This window comes from Hippocampus bargibanti, linkage group LG11, assembly GCF_051943395.1.
Source record: "Hippocampus bargibanti isolate YZ-2025 linkage group LG11, ASM5194339v1, whole genome shotgun sequence".
Lineage (NCBI taxonomy): Eukaryota > Metazoa > Chordata > Actinopteri > Syngnathiformes > Syngnathidae > Hippocampus > Hippocampus bargibanti.
The window spans coordinates 17082949-17101760 of NC_142744.1; the positions used below are offsets into that span (position 1 = coordinate 17082949).

The window sequence follows — 18812 nt, forward strand, 5'->3', positions numbered from 1 at the left end:
TTTTCCCTTCATGGGTCGCCACAGCAAATCAGTGTCCTCCATCTAACCCGGTGTTGTGCATCCTATTCTTACCCGAGCAACCTTCATGTCCTCTTAGACAACATTCATAAACCTCCTCTGCCCTTTGTTTTGGTCTCCTGCTTGGCAGTTCAGGGCTCAGCATCCTTCTCCCGATATCGTCACTCCTTCCCCTCTGGACAGAAGAATCATGAAACACTGGACGTGATGTTATAGAATGAATAGATAGATAGACAGATAGACAGATAGATAGATAGATAGATAGATAGATAGATAGATAGATAGATAGATAGATAGATAGATAGATAGATAGATAGATAGATAGATAGATAGATAGATAGATAGATAGATAGATAGATAGATAGAGAGATATATAAACTATAGATAGATAAACCAAGCTGATAGATAGATAGATAGATAGATAGATAGATAGATAGATAGATAGATAGATAGATAGATAGATAGATAGATAGATAGATAGATAGATAGATAGATAGATAGATAGATAGATAGGGAGCGAGAGAGAAAGAGACCTATGAGCCCAACAAGGGTCCTTCCTCTTCATCCAGAGCCAGTGGCTGCTTCTTTCTGCCGCTTCAGACTGTACTGTACTGTAAGTACTGTATATCAAAGTGCGACATGGAATGGGCTCATTGGAGGCTCGTGGACGCCCTCCCCTGGAGAAACACGAGGTGAGCTTTTATTTTACACGAGACCACTATGTGACGCTGTTTTCACATTCTGAGTGTACGCGCACGTGTTTGTGGGCGTGTGTGCGTGTGCGCGCGTGTATCTGTGCGTGTACATGGGTGTTTTTGATAGTGTGTGTGTACGCGCACGGGAGTATTTTGAGGTAGGGTTGTGATGACATCAATTTGTGTCAATGACGATGAGAAACAAATCACAATGGATTTAGTTCACACGAAAACTTAAAATAAATTAGTCATGCAAAAGTTATTCTAGGTGAAGCACTTTTTTATTGTTAGGGGTATGCTCTATGCTTTACCTGCTTCTACAAAAGGTCTGAATTGTAGCACACACCCCCATCCGACAAAACATTTTGAGTAGTCGATCATCAAAAGCTAAAAGTTGCTATTCGTCTCTCATGTATTGCGTCGATAGTTATGTAGTCAATATTTTGATAAAACTTTATTATCACATTCCATAAAATTCACAGCACCAATTTCCAGAACAGATGATGCCACAGTTGAATCCAAATGAAAAGCTAAACAACCGAGTCATCCATCTTTTATTCAATGATGGAGTAAAACTGGTAAACCAGTGCATGAAATTTATTACAATAACCATATATTCTCCGAGTATGAAGTACACTTATTTCAGTGTAAATTAAAAAAATATAAATCTTTTCACAAGAGCATACGGCTATGCACTGATAAATTAACTTTACACAGACCTGAACGATTGGATCAGATCATCAGATATTTTGCACCTTATGCAAAAATCAGCAATCGACTGTAATGTGTTAATTCACTAATCGATCAGTGCCATCACTTATCATCTTTGTAAAACAAGACTAAAAACAAAGACACTCATTCACTTTAGGTACATTTTGTGCTGCCATTAAATAACTCAGTTTCTCAGTCTGGTTTCTTGATATTTTTTCACCTATCCATCCATCCCTCCACCCAGGCATCACTCCCTCCACCCACACATCCCTCCCTCCCTCCCTCCCTCCCTCACTCCCTCCCTCCATCCATCCATCAATCCATCCATCCATCCATCCATCCATCCCTCCACCCACGCATCCATCCCTCTACACACGCATCCCTCCCTCCACCCACGCATCCATCCATCCATCCATCCATCCATCCATCCATCCATCCATCCATCCATTCACACTCACACCTATGGACAATTTAGAGCATGGGTGTCAAACATACGGCCCACCGGCCGGTTCCGGCCCCCAAGGTGGTTTGCTCAGGCCCGCAGGATAATTTAAAAGTGGAAAAATGCACGAACGACACAGAATTCATTTTTTTTTTTTTTTATGAGGTGCAATTCAAGGATTGTCCACTAGGAGCAGAGTTGTGCTTTTCCAACCGCGGTTTCAACACCCTTATTAGCCAAAATGTCATTATCCAAACGGAGAAAAGCAGATAAGGAGTGTAGAGTTTTCAATGAAAAATGAACCACGTCATATTTTTTTACAGAGATGTGTGGGAAACCTTTGTGCTTGGTGTGTTTTCAACAAGTTTCAGTATTTTGGTTGTTTATAGAAGATGCACAAAACCGGGTTAGATGAAGGACATTGATTCGCTGTGGCGATCCCTGAAGGGAAAAGCCGAAAGGAAAGGAACATAGCATAGACGGTATAATTTTAATGCTTCGGCCCACTTGACATCTACTGAGGCCATATGTGGCCCACGATGCGAAATGAGTTTGACACCCCTGATTTAGAGTGTTCGTGCCTTTCATGTTTTTGGAATGTGGGAAGAAACTGAATTACTGGGGACATAGGCACAAGTAGAACATGCAAAGCACACACAAGAATGCTGGAACCGGAATCAAATCCTGCACCTCTGAACTGTGAGGCAGCTATCCCAATTGATTTTTTTTTTTCATCCATTGTTAAGAGCTTTTTTTCAATGCAGTGTCAAGTCAATCTTTCTCTGCATTGAATGTTCAGCTTTTTCTGGTTTATATGAGAATGCTTAGCCTTTTTTAATATGTGAACCAATTCATTTCAATGGGCATCAACTATAGCCTATTTGTGGGCCGGGCTGGTCTCAATGTCTTTTGAATAACGGGGTTCAAATGTACAGTAAATACATGGTGATAGGTTAAAATTATCGTTCCCTCTGGTTCATGGCTCTTCACGGTGTTAGAAGATGGTAATAAAATCAGCAGGAACCGAGGTGTTGAACAAAAAAGATTATTTTAATCTTGTAGACAGCAGGGATATTGTGAGGTCGGTTGAAGAGGGCCAGAGAGAGAGATGGCACGTGTTGGGAGAGCGTTTATAAAGGATAGGATGTGACATCATGTAAAGGCGGGCAGGATGTGACATATCAGGAAGTCCAAGAAAAACAAAATGATGCAAAAGGGAATAAAGATGTTTAAAAATGTTTTGATAGCGAATTGCCTTAACATATGGCAATTGTGGAAAACCTACCGATTAGAGAGAAGAGTAGGCCACCTTACCACAGTTACCTTTAGTTGGGTCGTATTACTCTTAACCAGAAGTAAATGTGACACTAATTCTAAAATAAGGCCCTGACTTGTTCATTGTTGCTTAATGAAGATCCTCCGTAAATTGGTGGACCATGAATAACCATTTGGACTGCAGCCTTTTTCCGCTGCTATTAAAGTGATATGGCAACATGTCATGAAAATTGTTCAGTGGACAAACCCTCTTGGGCGGTAAACACATTCAAGAATGAATTATCTGAAGTGATAGGAGGTGTAAGGTCGGGGGACTCAAGATGAAAGCCAAAAACTGTCGTCATTCTGTCCATACAGTAGCTTACTCTACATTCTCATTCCGAATCTGATCGTCATACAGTGGAGAGCACTTCCCTCGTTGGCGGCGGGTCTTTCCGATCGGTCCTCTTCTTCTTTTTTACTGGCTGCATGGACCCTGGCCCGTCCTTGTCCACCTCCTTGTAGTTAACAGTTTGGTCCTTAGGAATCACCTGTCCTGGACTTGGCTTGCCACAGTCCGGGCAAAACAGGAAATCATATAGGAGAGCAGCGACGACACCACCCACCATTGGCCCCATCCAGTAAACCTAGAGAGGGGTACAAAATACAAGTATTAACATCTTATCCATGTTTTTTTTAATCATGAAGTCCCCACACAGGTAAAATGAAAACCAAGAAAGCACACCACATCTACAAAAGCTATTTGCTCCCATACCAAAACCAACCTGTCTGAGTCAAAGTCTAAGAAGAAATGGAAGCTACGTTAATACAGTGATACCTCAGTTTACGAACGCTTTAGCTCATGAAGTTTTTGCCTCGCAAACATTAAATTTGCGAGCGTATAGTCTTGGCTGACGAACTAGTTTTCCGCGGACGAACCAAACCACACAGCGGCAAGGGCTAGCAGACTACTTTTCGGCGGATGAACACCAAACCACACGGTCGAACAGCGGCACGGTGGCTGGCGGACTAGTTGTTGCCACCCCCTTTCTTTGAGTGCAGACGTGGTTTGTTATCAAGTGGATTACTTTTGCTCTTATGGGACAGAAAAAGGCCCCGCCATAGGCTAGTGTTAAGACGAAGAGAACACAAAAGAAAATTATGGTCGAGCAGAAGAAGGTGATCATCGAAAAACATGAACGAGGTGTGCATTTGTGTGACTTAGCGTCCCAGAACCATTATGCTAAGTCGATCATTGCTACCATCCTTAAGAACAAGGAAGCTATTAAGGGTGCGTGTGTGGCTAAGGGTATTTCCGTGTTGTCTAAGCAACGGTCTCAGGCAATAGAAGACGTTGAGAAACAGTAGCAATATAATGGCACATTTATTATACATAAAATAAGGTATAGTTTGTGTAGTTTTAAGGCTTATTTAGTAGAAAATTATGTTTTATGGGGACCTGGGAACAGACATTCTCATTTTAACGGTTTCTTATGGGAAATAAATGTTTGGCAGACAAACTTTTCACCTTACACACACTTTCTGGGAACCAATTACGTTCGTACGCTGAAGTATCACTGTATGTTGTACCTGGTAAATAGATTGTGTTGTTACTTAATAGGCTGTAATCTGTGAATTGGCAGAACTCAACTACATGCAGATCTGTGAGAAATCGCTCAGCATCTTTTTTACCCCAAATTAGGCCAGATTATGATCCAGGGTCTCTATACTTTTTGAATGTATTGTAGCACATAGCATAAAGTGGACAAGAGTAGGGTAAATGAATGGTCAGCAAACTTTGCCAAGGGTAATCTCATTCATAAACCGGATGTGACAATAGTGTCATTCATGCCATCTAAACCAATCTTTCAAACTCTAGGACACAGGTGTCAAAGTCAAGGCCCGCGGGCCAAATCTGGCCCGCCGCATCTTTTTTTTTGGCTCGCGAAAGCAAATCAAACTTGTTAAATTCCATAATGATTGCTAAAATCTGAGCCAAAATTTCATATTTTTGGATGTCAACCACAATAAAAGTCATTATTCTTGACTTCAGATTTGAAAACGAGTTATTCATTAATTTGCTGTGTGCTCTATATGTAATATTTGAAGGGATTTAAACATTCTAATGGGTTCCCCAAATTCATAACGGCCCTCGAGAGGAAACCATAACTACAATGTGGCCCGCGGCAAAAAATGACTTTGACACGCCTGCTCTAGGACATCATCAAGCTTTCCCACCCAATGATTCGTATAATTTGTCAGGACCACTGCTGGGCCGAAGGAACGAGCAGGGTTCATGCTGGCTCCTGTGTAAGGAATCTGCAAAGTCATAAAAGGCAAAAGTTACTCGTCACAATAATGCGGAATATTCCAACACAAGAAAAGAAAAATCATTTGAGCAATTCAGTGGGTGTCTCCCTCCTCTAACTCAACTGATTCAAATGATGAGCCTCTCCAAGCTTGCTGATAAGCTGCTTATTTGAATCTGGTGTGGAGTCGGATGGAGACGTGAAGCATGATGGACAGGGGCATTCGAGGCGTGTTTTGGCAAGGTCTCAGAGGCAGGTTGCCATGCAGTGATAACTACAAATAAAGATGGGCACGTGGGTGTGAATTCGCACACAGAAGTGCAGTGTCACACAGCTTGGTATTGTTAAAATGATAATTTGTGGTCATAAAAGGGCAGATCAATATCTCATTAATGATGAGACACAAGGGTCTGAGAAGATGTGCAGAGCAGCTCTTAGCTTTGTGGAACGATTTGGCAGTTCCCACCATTGACAACAAACTACCAGAGACACGCAGTGCCATCCAGACCTCGAGCACTATTAAAGAGTCAGTCACGTGGGACAATTTGAAATTTTGGTTTGGGTTTTAGCAAGGATCATGACATTTCACAAGTTTGGTTTGCTTTCGCTGGCTGAATAAAATGATGTGGCGGGCCAGATTTGGTCCCCGGGCCCTCTGTCCTTTAGCTCTTCACACACAGAAAATGGTCAGCAAGGGGCAGTCCTGGGCTTCACTTGACTACCCTGACGACACATCTGGATTGAAGAGTGCTACATTTATATTTATCATGTTATAAATATAGGCATGGTGCCACCATAACAGGTTTTGCTGAGACCAACAGGAAAGATGGCAGAGGGATCTCAAAGTGAAAATATTTTAGTACTCATGTAGGCTGCTACGAAAAAAATGGAGAAACTTGAAATTGGTCTGCAAGTGTCGAGAGGTCATCGAGAACCCTCAACTCACTGAGAACCTTATGGCTGCAACTCACAATTATTTTAGTCATCGTTTAAATAGAAGAACAGAATCTCGTGATTCTAAAAGTCATTCCATCAGTATACAGCAGAATATTCTGTCAAGTATCTCTACCGCTTCACGCTTCCATTCCCCTACTTTATTAATTGCCTTGCATTAAAAGTAACTGGTAGGGCGGCCCGGTAGTCGAGCGTCACTGGGTGGAGTTCGTCTGTAATCCCTGGGCCTGCGTGGGTTTTCTCCCGGTCTCTTCCACATTTCAAAAACATGCACGGCACGCTGTACGCTCCAAATTGTCCCTCGGTGCGAGTGTGAGCGTAGGTAGATGGTTATTTGTCTCTGTGTGCCCAGCAATTGGCTAGCAACGAATTCATGGTGCCCCCCGCCTAGTGCCCGAAGACAGCTGGGATAGGCTCCAGCATCACCCATGGCCCTAATGAGGAGAAGATCGGTCTGCAAAATGGATGGATCTAACTGTGAGGGTGTCGGATGTCATTTTGGCGAAGAAAAGACTGCCGAGACATAAGGAAGAGAACGTCAGACAGTATTGATCTGTTTCCCCACCGAGACATCAAAATGCTCCGTCTGAGGTACAATTGAACCCTCTAGGTTTTCATTTGGCACAGATAAACCAAATATTGCCGCACACATGTTGTTGGATTTGTGACTAAATTTGGAAGCACAAGAAAATACACAATTGAAGTAAAATACAAGGAATGGTAAAAACAAGGAGGCCACGGGACAGCAGGCAATGCGTCTGGTAATCGATGGCTAGATGTGGACAAATACCACACCACCCAGTGTTATTCAATGTTAACCCATTTACTGCCAGATGTGCCAAAATGTGTCCACTCCAGTGTCATTGTCACTTGAATTCCAGGACCCACAGAATATTGAGTTTGAGCACTACATAAACATTCAATACAGTGTTAGAAACCTTAGATTCAAAATACAATGCTATACATACTGTACATATTGGTTTACATAGCGCTTTAACAACAGCTGATGCTGGAACAAAGCGCTAACATGGAAAAAATGAAAATGCTGCCCCCCCATCGAAAAGAAAAACCACTGCCAGAGACCATGGCTAGCGCTTTATCGGTCATATCTTTAATTCCCGAATAAATTTTGGCAGTGAATGACTGCCAAACTGTGAAAATACATTGCACGGAATAACAGCAGCAAAATACTGGTGTCCTCGCTGCCTGTAATTCACCATCATTTTACAACCAAATTATTGTTAGTTTACTCACCCCAAATAGGTGACCAATCGTTACGGACAATCCAATGGCCAAGGAAGCAGATCCACCAAGGTCAGTGCGTTTAGAGTCACATGTGGCAAAAATGGTGAAGACCAGCTGGAATGTTAAGAGCAGCTCCACAAGGAAGCCCTTTCCCACCCCCATGTCTGCATTCACCTGAGCAAACACTTTTAACAATTATTATTTTTAAAAGAAAGACAACCTACTGTATATTATCCAGAGTCCTCACCAAAGTAATGCCTGTATTGCTGTTCTTTACGTTCGTGGGTGTGACAAGTTGCACAATCCCGGAACCTGCAATTGCGCCCGCTAACTGAGCCACCAAGTAGAACAGCGCCTTTACTATGGTCACTTTCTTGGTTACGAGCATTGCCGCCGTGACAGCCGGGTTTATGTGTCCGCCACTGATGTGGCCAAAGCATTGCACCAGGGTGGCAATGCTTAAGCCGAAGCACAGCGAAATGCGGACCTGGGGGTCAGGTGTTGGCGGTGCAGTTGTGACTGCTGACGATCCAGCTGGGATTGTTGACGATACATCTCCTGTATCTGAGGTTTTTGAGTGCCAATCGATGGTGGAGCCCACCCCGAGAAGCAAGAACAGGAGCATGGCCAGGAATTCTGCAACTACAGCCCTCCAGAATTCCTTGGTCTTTAAACTTTCCACTCCTATCATTTTGCTCCTGTGGTAAATAAAATGAAAAAAATGTTGCATACGCCACACAGATTTACACTGATCTGCACACACATTTACAAATGTCTCCCATAGTGAAAATATTTTGTTCTCAGCGGTGTTCACGTTTTTACTTTAAACTTTGAGCTTTGGTTTATTTAAGTAGTGACAGTGTGTCTCATCTTCCCATTAGGAATAATTTAATCCTACATTAGACCAACTGGTAAATAGTCGAAGTGGCAGTTGTATTATTTTTTTCATGAGATAAATAAAATCAAAATTTGCAAGGAATAAAAAGTTGTAGCAACAGTCATGGTTGTGAAAATGATGCATTTTCTTATATGTAATCAATTTATTGTTGAGTTAACATCTAAAGCAGAGATCACACATGCTGATTTTTAATTTCTTAAGCATTGTAACCATCTTTTCAGTTAGTGTTTTAATATATGGCATGTCTAAAAAGCCGGTGCTAGCGCTGTTAATATGGCATGAGACCTTCTTGTGACATACTCAAAATCAGCCCTTATCATTCATAAGCGCCAACATTGTATTGCTGAAAAGACGACGATGCATCACAATCATTTTTATGGTCACTTCAAAACTGCCTGTGCAACACTGGCACATCTTCAGTCCACAAATGTTGTTATTTTTACACATTAATTCGCAGTCTAAAGTATTGAATGTTGCTTGCTTTTTATGTTCATGGAAAGGTTGGTGTTTTTTTTCACATAAATTTGCGGTGCACATTTATATTCATGTTTGAACATTCACATGTGGAAAGGTACACCCCTCCTCTATCCACTAAAAGGCAGTGTTGCTGTTTCTGTTAAATGAGTCACGTTTTTTGTTTTTGCTTTGGTTTTGTTTGCAAATTGAAGACTGCAAAAAAACGAAAAAGGACCCGGTATCTGATCTTTGAATTGTGTTTATTAAACTTAAGCCAGGAAACCCAGTGGGAGCTCCCCTTAAGATAGCTTCACCTAAAAGCCGGAAGATGTTCTTCCACTGCTTAGTTTCCTTCTACCCGGAGGCAACAACTTAAGAGATCTTCCATCTGTTCATCTTAATTTGACTAACTGAAAATTCTCAAATTCTGGACAATCTATGGTATGTGCATAATCCACTTTAGAAAGTTCACAAAACAGATGAAACTGAACAAGGAAACTTTTGTCTCAAAATATTCCCATCTAAATTTGGTTTGCTGAAAAGCAGACGCGGCCAAGATTTTTGTTTTTCAGGCGCTACTACGCGCTAGGAAGTAAAATGCTTATACAACATGTACCTGTTAATACATGATGTTGTTAATAATAATGTTACAAGATATGCTTTTTTTCTGTATCCTTTGAGTTGAGTCTTTTCAGCGTTTTTAAGTATCATTTGCACATTATGGTCTTTTAATTTTCAAACAGGACTTATTTTTTTCTTTACTTTGCTGTAAATGTCCTTAAAACTTTTGCTTTATTAAATAAGCTACTTTTTCTCGGCCTTTAAATGCCTTCAGCTGTTTATGAATTCTTTATTTAGTTGTGCTTTTTGTTGTGTCATCAGGGCAACAATTTGGATATTACTCTTGCAAATCAATGCTGGATCGTAACATTTTGTACCATACAATCCATAGCTGGTTGACACTATTTGTAAAAGTAATTGAACACTGTGCTGTCACTTCATAAAACAGGCAAATGCAGTAACATACAGTCAACCAGTACTTACATAGCTGTAGCAGGTTGCGTGGAGCTGATGGCACCTCTGTCATTCGAACGTGATCCTGCAATGGTGCCTTGGGATTGCACGCCTGGCATCACCTCTTAGGAGTTATAATGCCTGCAAATTGGGAAGAGTCAGGGATTTTTACTCGCTATGCAACCAGTAAAAGCGAGTGACCGTAAATTGAGTCAAACAGTCTCATCTCATGAGGTGGGTTGCGTGCTGTCCAGCCCTCAAATAGAACACACACGTGTGTGTGTGTGTGTGTGTGTGTGTGTGTGTGTGTGTGTGTGTGTGTGTGTGTGTGTGTGTGTGTGTGTGTGTGTGTGTGTGTCTGTGTGTTTCTGTGTGCATGGGCAGCACGGTGGCAGAGTATCAGCGGCACCAAATAAATCCTCTCTATAAAACCCAAGTATCTGGTTTGTTTGCCGTATGATTATACTGCAGTGTGTTAAATTTCTCCTGTTGAAAAATCATGTGAGCATTTGTATTGTGACATTGTTTTGTGGTTGTCATCAGGTACTGTATGTTGTGTAAGCATGCCCTTTTCTCATAAAGAACATGCGGAGGGGTACCATATATCAATGTACCTGTAATTGATAAGGTTTGCTGTTTTTTCATCAGTCTTTGTTATTGAAACACAACCAAGCCAAAACAATCCTTCTGTGTGTCATCAATATTCTTAACCATCATATTATGCTGGAAAAAAAATCACATTGATTATGTTGTAGGTCATTTTTACCCGTATGTAAAAATCCACACAAAACAGTCAAATAGGTGCATCGATGAAAAGGTTTCTTCAGCCGTCATCTGTACTTCTTTGAAGGTGTCGGACGTTTCACTTCTTATCCAAGAAACTTCGCCAGCAAACTAGTCTTACTGGTAGTTTAGGTCCAGACATGGCGGTGCAATGATATGAACTATCAGTGGGGCTGCAGGGAGTAGTACTCTGCTCCCCCTAACCTGAGAGCAGGAACCTATCATAGCAGAGTCCGGCACCGCCATGTCTGGACAGTAGAGATATATATATAGGGCTTAAACTACCAGTAAGACTTTAGTTTGCTGACGAAGTTTCTTGGATAAGAAGCGAAACGTCCGACACCTTCAAAGAAGTACAGATGACGGCTGAAGAAACCTTTTCATCGATGGACCACTCCTGTACGACTGAGAGCTTACTCAGACGTAAGTCAAATAGGTGACAAACATACTTGAAAAGAGACAACATATTTTCTATCCCATTGGGATATTTTACAACGGTTTTGAAGAAAGGAAAAGGATGTCCGGTGCTTTAATCAACACAAAAATGGAAACGGGTAACAGTGACCCCTTAACATAACACATGTATAAGCGTTTAAAGAGTTAGATGTTACTCTTTATTTTGTATTGATATTTGTTAATTAATTGATATTTGTAAAATCTCCCAGGGAAGTGACACACATGTATCCCACAGCTTGATCGTGGCGTGGAGTCGAGCAAGTCGTGCTGTGAAACTCCGTCCGACACTGTGTGGGTCTCTGCGAGTTGCATGTGGCGGAGTCTGAGTCCGAATGAATCTGAACTCCTGTCCCAGGACGGGTGCGCTTTTATACAATTTTCAACCGTGGGAAATGTGTCAGACTAAGACGCACATCAAAGAGATCAAAGCCACGGTGCGCACCTGTGACGCCACAGGTTAAATGCAATGCAGGTTACATGGGTACAACTAGTTGTGCATGGTGTCACCCTCGTAATAAGTAAAAGTATCACCGTCTAAGTTCTTATTTAACTTTTTAAATGTAAGATATGTTGTTTAATCAGATTGAACTTTATTTTTCATGATTCTTAAAATATTTTTAGTGTGCAATACATTTTAAGATTTAGTATTTTCCTCATATTTAGGACAAGTATAAAGTTCATACCATGTATACCAGTTGTTTATAATGACGCATTATCGATGAATACCGGGGCACACTGCAAAACTGTTTCTTTATCACAATGGTGGTGGTACACTAAGAGCACTTTTTCGGTGGTCGTTTGTGTTAAAGTTTGAGTACCACTGGATTAAAAGAAAGCAATGTATTTATTCTAGGAAGTGCGATAATGTTGTCATGTTATTTGGACAATACATGCATCCTTTTTTTCTGTTAAAATGAATCGTTTGAACCGCAACCTCTGCTGCGTTTTGTAATTTTTGAAAGTTGGAATCTACGTATTAAATGGCAACGAATGAACATAAAAAGGAGACGAATTAAAAATATCATCAACCGAGTTTAAAAATTATTACTAAATTTATGTTACTAATTGTGCGTCTTGTATCGATTTTTTTAGCGTAGATATATATGTGGTATTTTGCGTGATAACGCTCCATATTGTCGATGAAATAGTCTTACTCACAGCACACGCCTCTGCTCTCCTTGCAGGTGTGTTGATGTTAATATTTGTATATTTAAAATCGTTTGTCCCTCAAAAAAATGAATGACCAAACATGATACTAAAACGCAATTTTAAAGGAAAAGCGGTTGTTTTGAATTGCTAACCTGATGCGCGAAAGGCCGTATGTGTAAGCACGTTGGCAGATGAAATATTCTTTATGTCGGCGATCACGACCTCATTTCGTGTAGATATATGTGCAAAACGTTCTGATTTCGTAAAGTTCATTCAAACACTCGCTGGTCTTTGACGCTAAGTAAACGTTCGCATTTAAAACCCAAGACGTGTTTGTTTTTACATGCGCCGATGACATACGTCAGTTTGCATATTTGAGACGTCTCGAAGCTATTTTAGGAGCCGATAATAAAGGCTGAATGTTTGTTTATGTGAATTCTTGCACATGTGTGACAGGTTGAAATGTATCTTATTTAGTATTTTGGTTACATTCGCATTGTTACATTGGTTTACAAATGATATCTATCGAAAATGTTTATTTAAACAACGAACGTCTGCTTCGGTTAGTGTTTCGTGTCAGACCGATTTACATGGTTGGACAGGAAGTTGTTGTGCGCATACGTTTGCATTACATCTTGTCATTCGAAGGAAACCACTGTTGAGTCTAGACGTTTTTTCGGGATGCCACAACACCGTATCTCCCTTACCATAGTGGAGAGCGCAACACATGCAGTGCAACGTGATGCTAAAAGCAAGTGTATTGTGTTTCCTTTCGTACCTGAATTTTCGTTTGTTTTGTTCAGACCACTAGATCGTCAAAATTCCTAGGTAATTGAACGTCCTAGCAGTTATTTAGAGCTAGTAGGGCAGCTCGATGGTGTACACTCATTTTTAGTCGCACCCTAAGAATGGAATGTCTTAGAGTCTTAAATGCCACTCTGGTGTTTGGGCTATGATGTTGACTGTAATAAAGGGATAGGAACTAAATGTGGACATGTCACATTAGTCTCAGTGCCAATAAATCATGTTCGCTTTTTTTTTAATCAAGAAAGGATTTCACTGCAATAGGGAAGAACAACACGTTTATTTACCTCATTATACTTGACCTAATTCTTGTACACCTAGTTCCATATGAACAATTAGCACGCTAGTCATACTCGCAAAGACAAGTAAAGCCACGAGGCATGTGCCTTTATTTTACATTCATATGCAAATCAAGCACGTAAACATTAACAAACCACATAAATCATTATGAAGGCAGTCTCGCTGTGAAAGCTGCGAGGCATCACACATATCAGGGGGAGGCCCCGCTTGACTAATTATTGATATTTTACCACAATTCTCCCAATTTGCATGTGTTTCAAGTGCAGTTTAGTCGGTGAATGCTTGTTGGTATGGCACATGTGCATTTAATTAAGTAAACCTCAGGATGATGTTCAATTTGAACCAAGATCATTTTCTTTGTGAATCCTCCACTTACCTTTGTAGTTTAGGATAATAGTTTACGATGCCTGTTGATTGGTATGCCTTCTGTTGCACAATTGTATCAAGGCAGTTTATGAATACTGTTGAAAGGATGTTCAGTAGAACCTCCCAATGTTTGGTGTTGACGTTCACACGTGGCCAACAACGGGCAACTACCCACAGCGTTAGCTTAGTTGCAGTAGCTATGCGTAAAGGACACTTCGTCGTCCCTCATTAGGCATCATACAATTATGACAGATTAATGGAACGCATGCAGCATATGCATGCGTTTCGCATGCAGCATATGCATGCGTTTCGCATGCATCGATCCCAGTGCCGAGTTAAACAATTCAAATGAGCATGCTCAGAACAATGTCAAATAACTTGCCCATCCCGAGGGAATCGTTCAAGGCGGCTGTAAACTAATGTATCTTGGGAACCGGAGTCATAAAAGCATGCTTGGTTAGACCCTGTCTTTGTGGGCCTCAATCGGCAATACACTTGCACCTAAAAGCTAGCAACCACTCATTTGATGACAATGAGGTTAAAATCTTAGCGAAAGAACATAGATGGTTTGAAAGGGGGGTAAAAGAAGCGATTCTTATAAAACAACAAAATCCTTCATTAAACCGGTCTAGTGGGGCGAGGTTAAATTTGAATCGTTCATACAATAGCCTGCTTAGGCAAAACAGGTTAGGCAACATTCGTAATGCTGATGAGGTGATACCGGTGGGAGTGGGGCAAATAGGCCAGTCGTTAGTCAGGAATGTAGGAACAATCACTGGGACCACAGGGAGTGGTCCTCTGCTCCCCCCAACCTGAGAGTAGGGACCTATCATAGCTGTGTCCGGCGCCGCCATGTCTGGACATTGGGGATATATAAATAGGGCCGATACGACCAGTCAGACTTTAGTTCGCTGACGAAGCCTCTTGGATAGGAGGCGAAACATCCGAAACCTTCAAATTTGTACAGATGACGGCTGAAGAAACCTCATCGATGTTTGTTGATTAGTGGGAAAACAATGTGTTTATTGCATAGGAAATGCTAGCTTTTCGTTCCCTTTTAAGAGTCACAGTGGCAGATATTTTGTTAATACACAATTGGAAGAGGCCTAATTCCTATTTTAAGACATCCGATTCCTGTTGTAACTTTTTGCTGCCATGAAGCATTTCCCCAAATGTGCCACTGCAGAGCAAAGCAATGGAATAGTGTCAGTTGAACCATGCAGCGTCAGTCCAGCCATAATGCCGACCTTATAACAGAGTGCTCATCTGCTCATTGTTCTTTTGCCAATTTTGTCACCTGCTGCGGATTTTATTCTGATGCAGAATTTTTCCACTTTCACTTATGTCTCGCCCTATCTTGTTCAACTCCAAAAGGTTTGACAGCCGGATAGCAATTTTCCGTAACTTGCACTGCTGCAAAGAAGGCCTGATACTGTTCCAAGGCTCCTAAATGGAATCCGTAGCAGGATTCCCCAAAAAATCAACAGACAGATGTTATGATGCAGTTTAAAAATGAATGTGCTGTTGTCAATTGTGTGTTGTGAAACACTTTGCAAAGAATTTTCATCCAGTTATTAAAAGAAATATGTTTCTGTCATATCCTCCTTAGCGCCGTCTCCCCGTGTATTTCGGATCCAACCCTTTCCTATTTTTCTTCTACCCCCGAGTCCTGTCACCACTCCTCGAGCAGGACGTGGCATAATACACCGGCCAACCATGGATCTCACCGGTGGAGACAAGTTCATATCGCCTTAGCCCATTAGGCGGAGCGTTCGAGCCAGCTGGCGCAAGCGGTCTCGGAAGTCCACCATACCGTGTCCACGCTGGCTCAACGCCTACAGGAGGTTGAGACACGCCTTCCTCCCCTCCTATGAGTAGGCGCGAGCTTCCACTACCGCATCCCTCACGCTACGCAGGTGAACCCGGGCGCTGTGCTCAGTTCCTGATGCAGTGCTCGCTGGTTTTCGAACAACCCTCCGCCTATGTTGGCGATGAGGCCAAGGTAGCCTTCATAACCAACCCTCCGCCTACGTTGGCGATGAGGCCAAGGTAGCCTTCATAACCAAGTCCTGGATGTTGGCCGTCCGGGAGTGCGAGCCTGAACTATGCTTCTCCTACCCGGACTTTGTGGCCGAGCTGCGCCAAGTATTCCACCACCCGGACCCAGAGTGCGAGGCGGAGGGACTCCTCCACAACTGCGTGCAAGGAACGCGTTCGGCCGCTGAATACTCCATTGCCTTCCGCATCCTGGCTGTCCGGAGTGGCTCCAACGATCGAGCGCTTAGAGGAGTGTTTCGTCGCGGACTGAGCGCCGCTTTCAAAGACGAGTTGACCACCCGCGGCGTTGGCCCCACCCTCAGCGAGATGCGATGTAGTCATCTGCCTGGACCATCGCTTCCGGGAGAGGCAGCGGGAGCAAGGTACCCAGCGGCCCAGCGAACCCGGAAGCAAGCAGCGGACGACCACACCCGGCGGCAACGAGCGGTCGCGACGCCAGGAGCGGTCCCCTGAGCCGATGCAGATGGGGAGCGGGACAGATCGTGCCAACCCCGCGGTTCGTCGCACTCAAGGCCCTCCGCCGAAGACCTCCAGCACCTGTAAGTCCCCGTCTAAACAGCGACCGTGGCGACCATTGGAGGCGGTGAGCAGGGCACCCGTTCCGCGCGTGGAGTTGGACGGCGAATTAATTGGCCCGTCCAACTCCCAGGCAATACGGCCGCCAGTGGATTCGGGGGCAGATGGGTGCTTCATCGACCCCCAACTGGCCGTGACATTGGGCTGCGACTTGGAGAACCTAAAAATCCCTCAAGAGATTCTTGACCTTGACGGCCGACTGTTAGCCAGGGTTACTCGCATCACCGCACCTCTTAAACGCCGGCTGTTGGGTAACCATGTCGAACACCGCCAATTTCTGCTCATGCCCTCCTGCAACGTGCTCAGCACCCATGACCCTTCCATATCGTGGGAGGGCCCCACCATACAGGGTTGGAGCCCCTCCTGCTACGCTAACTGTCTATGGTAAAAGCTAGTAAAAAACCTTTTCTTGAACTTATCGTCTCCACCGTGTATTTCGGATCCAACCCCTTACTATTTTTTTCTTTGTCCCTAGAGTCCTGTCACCACTCCTCGAGCAGGACGTGACAGTTTCCCGTTAAAAATAGTTCAAATTTCTAAAAGGTTACGAACCCCTTTCATTTAAGGCTAAAATTCAGAAGCACGATTATTTTAGTTACGGGTCTTTGTGGTGGTGTATGTGTAAAGCCAAATGAAATATCTGGAACAGAACAATCTGTCTCATCAGCCCATTGGGCAGAGATCATAACTGTCTTGCAGGAATTTGAAGCGACTTGTCAGTGACTTTCCACTGAGTAGGGGGAAAAATACTGTAGTTTTCTTTAATGAGCCAGTGGAGGTAAAGGGGGACCCACAAGATGGTGACCTTTTGAGAAACTGTATGAAATCTCATCATTACATTATGTGATCGTTTATTATTACAATAGGGAGGATTCTTTATTATTATCACTGCCAAACTTGTTTCTAATTACCGGCTGGGTTAAAAGCAACCTAATTTGTGTCGAAATTTCATAGACTCACTAAATTGGAATACATCAAGGCAACTTCCTGTTTTATACAAAACAACCTTTTTTTTGTAAACAACAATGAATGAATTGGGTTCTTTGTGAAAAGTAATCTAATAACCCCCACTTGTGGCTCTCCCATTTTGAGTGGCTTTATAATTACATATATCGGTAATCCCAATGTGCGCATTTTTTTTTTATGCACATTTCTTCAGAAGATGCTGATAAACATTCATGATGGAGGGGGGGATCCAAGCATGTTTGAAAGGTATTGCAGTGCATCCCACCATCCCAAACCAGCCTAATCCATCCATCCATCCATCCATCCATCCATCCATCCATCCATCAGTTGAGCCGCTTATCATGACTAGTGTCACAGGTGTGCCGGAGCCTCTCCCAGCTGTCTTGCGGCAACATCCACTACTGTCTATTAGTGTCTACACTGGAAAACAACTTCCTTTTTTATTACTATAATGGTGTTATTATAAAAATCTATTTTTGTGTTTGACTGCGCCACAGCATATGCAATATACTGCGTGGACATGCTGTGGAACAATTGCTCCGCGTGGGTCCGGTCAGTACACGGATGCGTGAGGATGGCGGGGTGTGGTGAAACAAATTAAGAGGTAGTGAGTAGTAGTGTCGTGCGATGAGGTTCATGGCTGGTGAGACACTGACGTCATCACAGTCAGATTTACAAACATTAACTCTACAGAGTAGCTGTCGTGCGACGAGACAGCAAGCAGGTGGAAAGTTGATAAAAGTTCGCTCAGCCAGATGCAGGAATATTGTGAGTTTTCTTTATTTGAAGTTGATATCAGTTTTCGGCAGACCCCAGGTAACACTGCTCTCCAGGTTGTCCTTTGTTCCTCTTCTTCCTCCTCGAAGTGACTCACTCAGTCTGGCTTTAAAGGTGCTTCACCTGAGCTTCTGGCCAATCGGGTCCCAGCGGCAATTGGCCATTCCCAGGTGGTTGCAATCACCTTCTCAGAGTTAATTAGTGGTCGCCCAACTCTACTGTTTTGGATGGGGAGTAATGCGTACCTTTCTCCCATCCAAAATCCAGAAAAGACAAAATTATTTAACATTTCTTTTGGCATCATGACAGTAGCTTATTCACCATTTGATTGGCAACAGTGAACAGTGTTTTGTTTAAAATGTCATGTCAGCCTTCTTTACATTTACAAACTGGAGCATAGAAAAAATAATAAAAAAAAAAACGTTATCGTGTTGTAGCCGTTGAGGAAGGAGGACACAAGACTGAACATAGACGTTTTTATTCCAACGGCTAACAAGTGGATCTGACTGAAACAGAAATGTAGTGAAATATATGTAAGATAAACCCGCCCCCTCCTGTGCACCTGCTGGGTGAGATGCCTG

The 18812-nt window shown here is 42.7% G+C and overlaps 1 protein-coding gene across 1 annotated transcript; it reads right to left on the minus strand.

Annotated features, from left to right (window-relative positions):
• Nucleotides 1-3533: 3533 nt before the first annotated feature.
• Nucleotides 3534-10115, minus strand: aqp4 (aquaporin 4). Its single transcript, XM_089007629.1, has 5 exons — nucleotides 10027-10115; nucleotides 7876-8326; nucleotides 7638-7802; nucleotides 5359-5439; nucleotides 3534-3767 (listed from the first exon to the last, which is right to left on the minus strand). The coding sequence occupies exons 1-5, from the start codon at nucleotides 10113-10115 to the stop codon at nucleotides 3534-3536; spliced, it is 1020 nt and encodes a 339-aa protein (XP_088863755.1).
• Between the last annotated feature and the right edge of the window lie 8697 nt (nucleotides 10116-18812).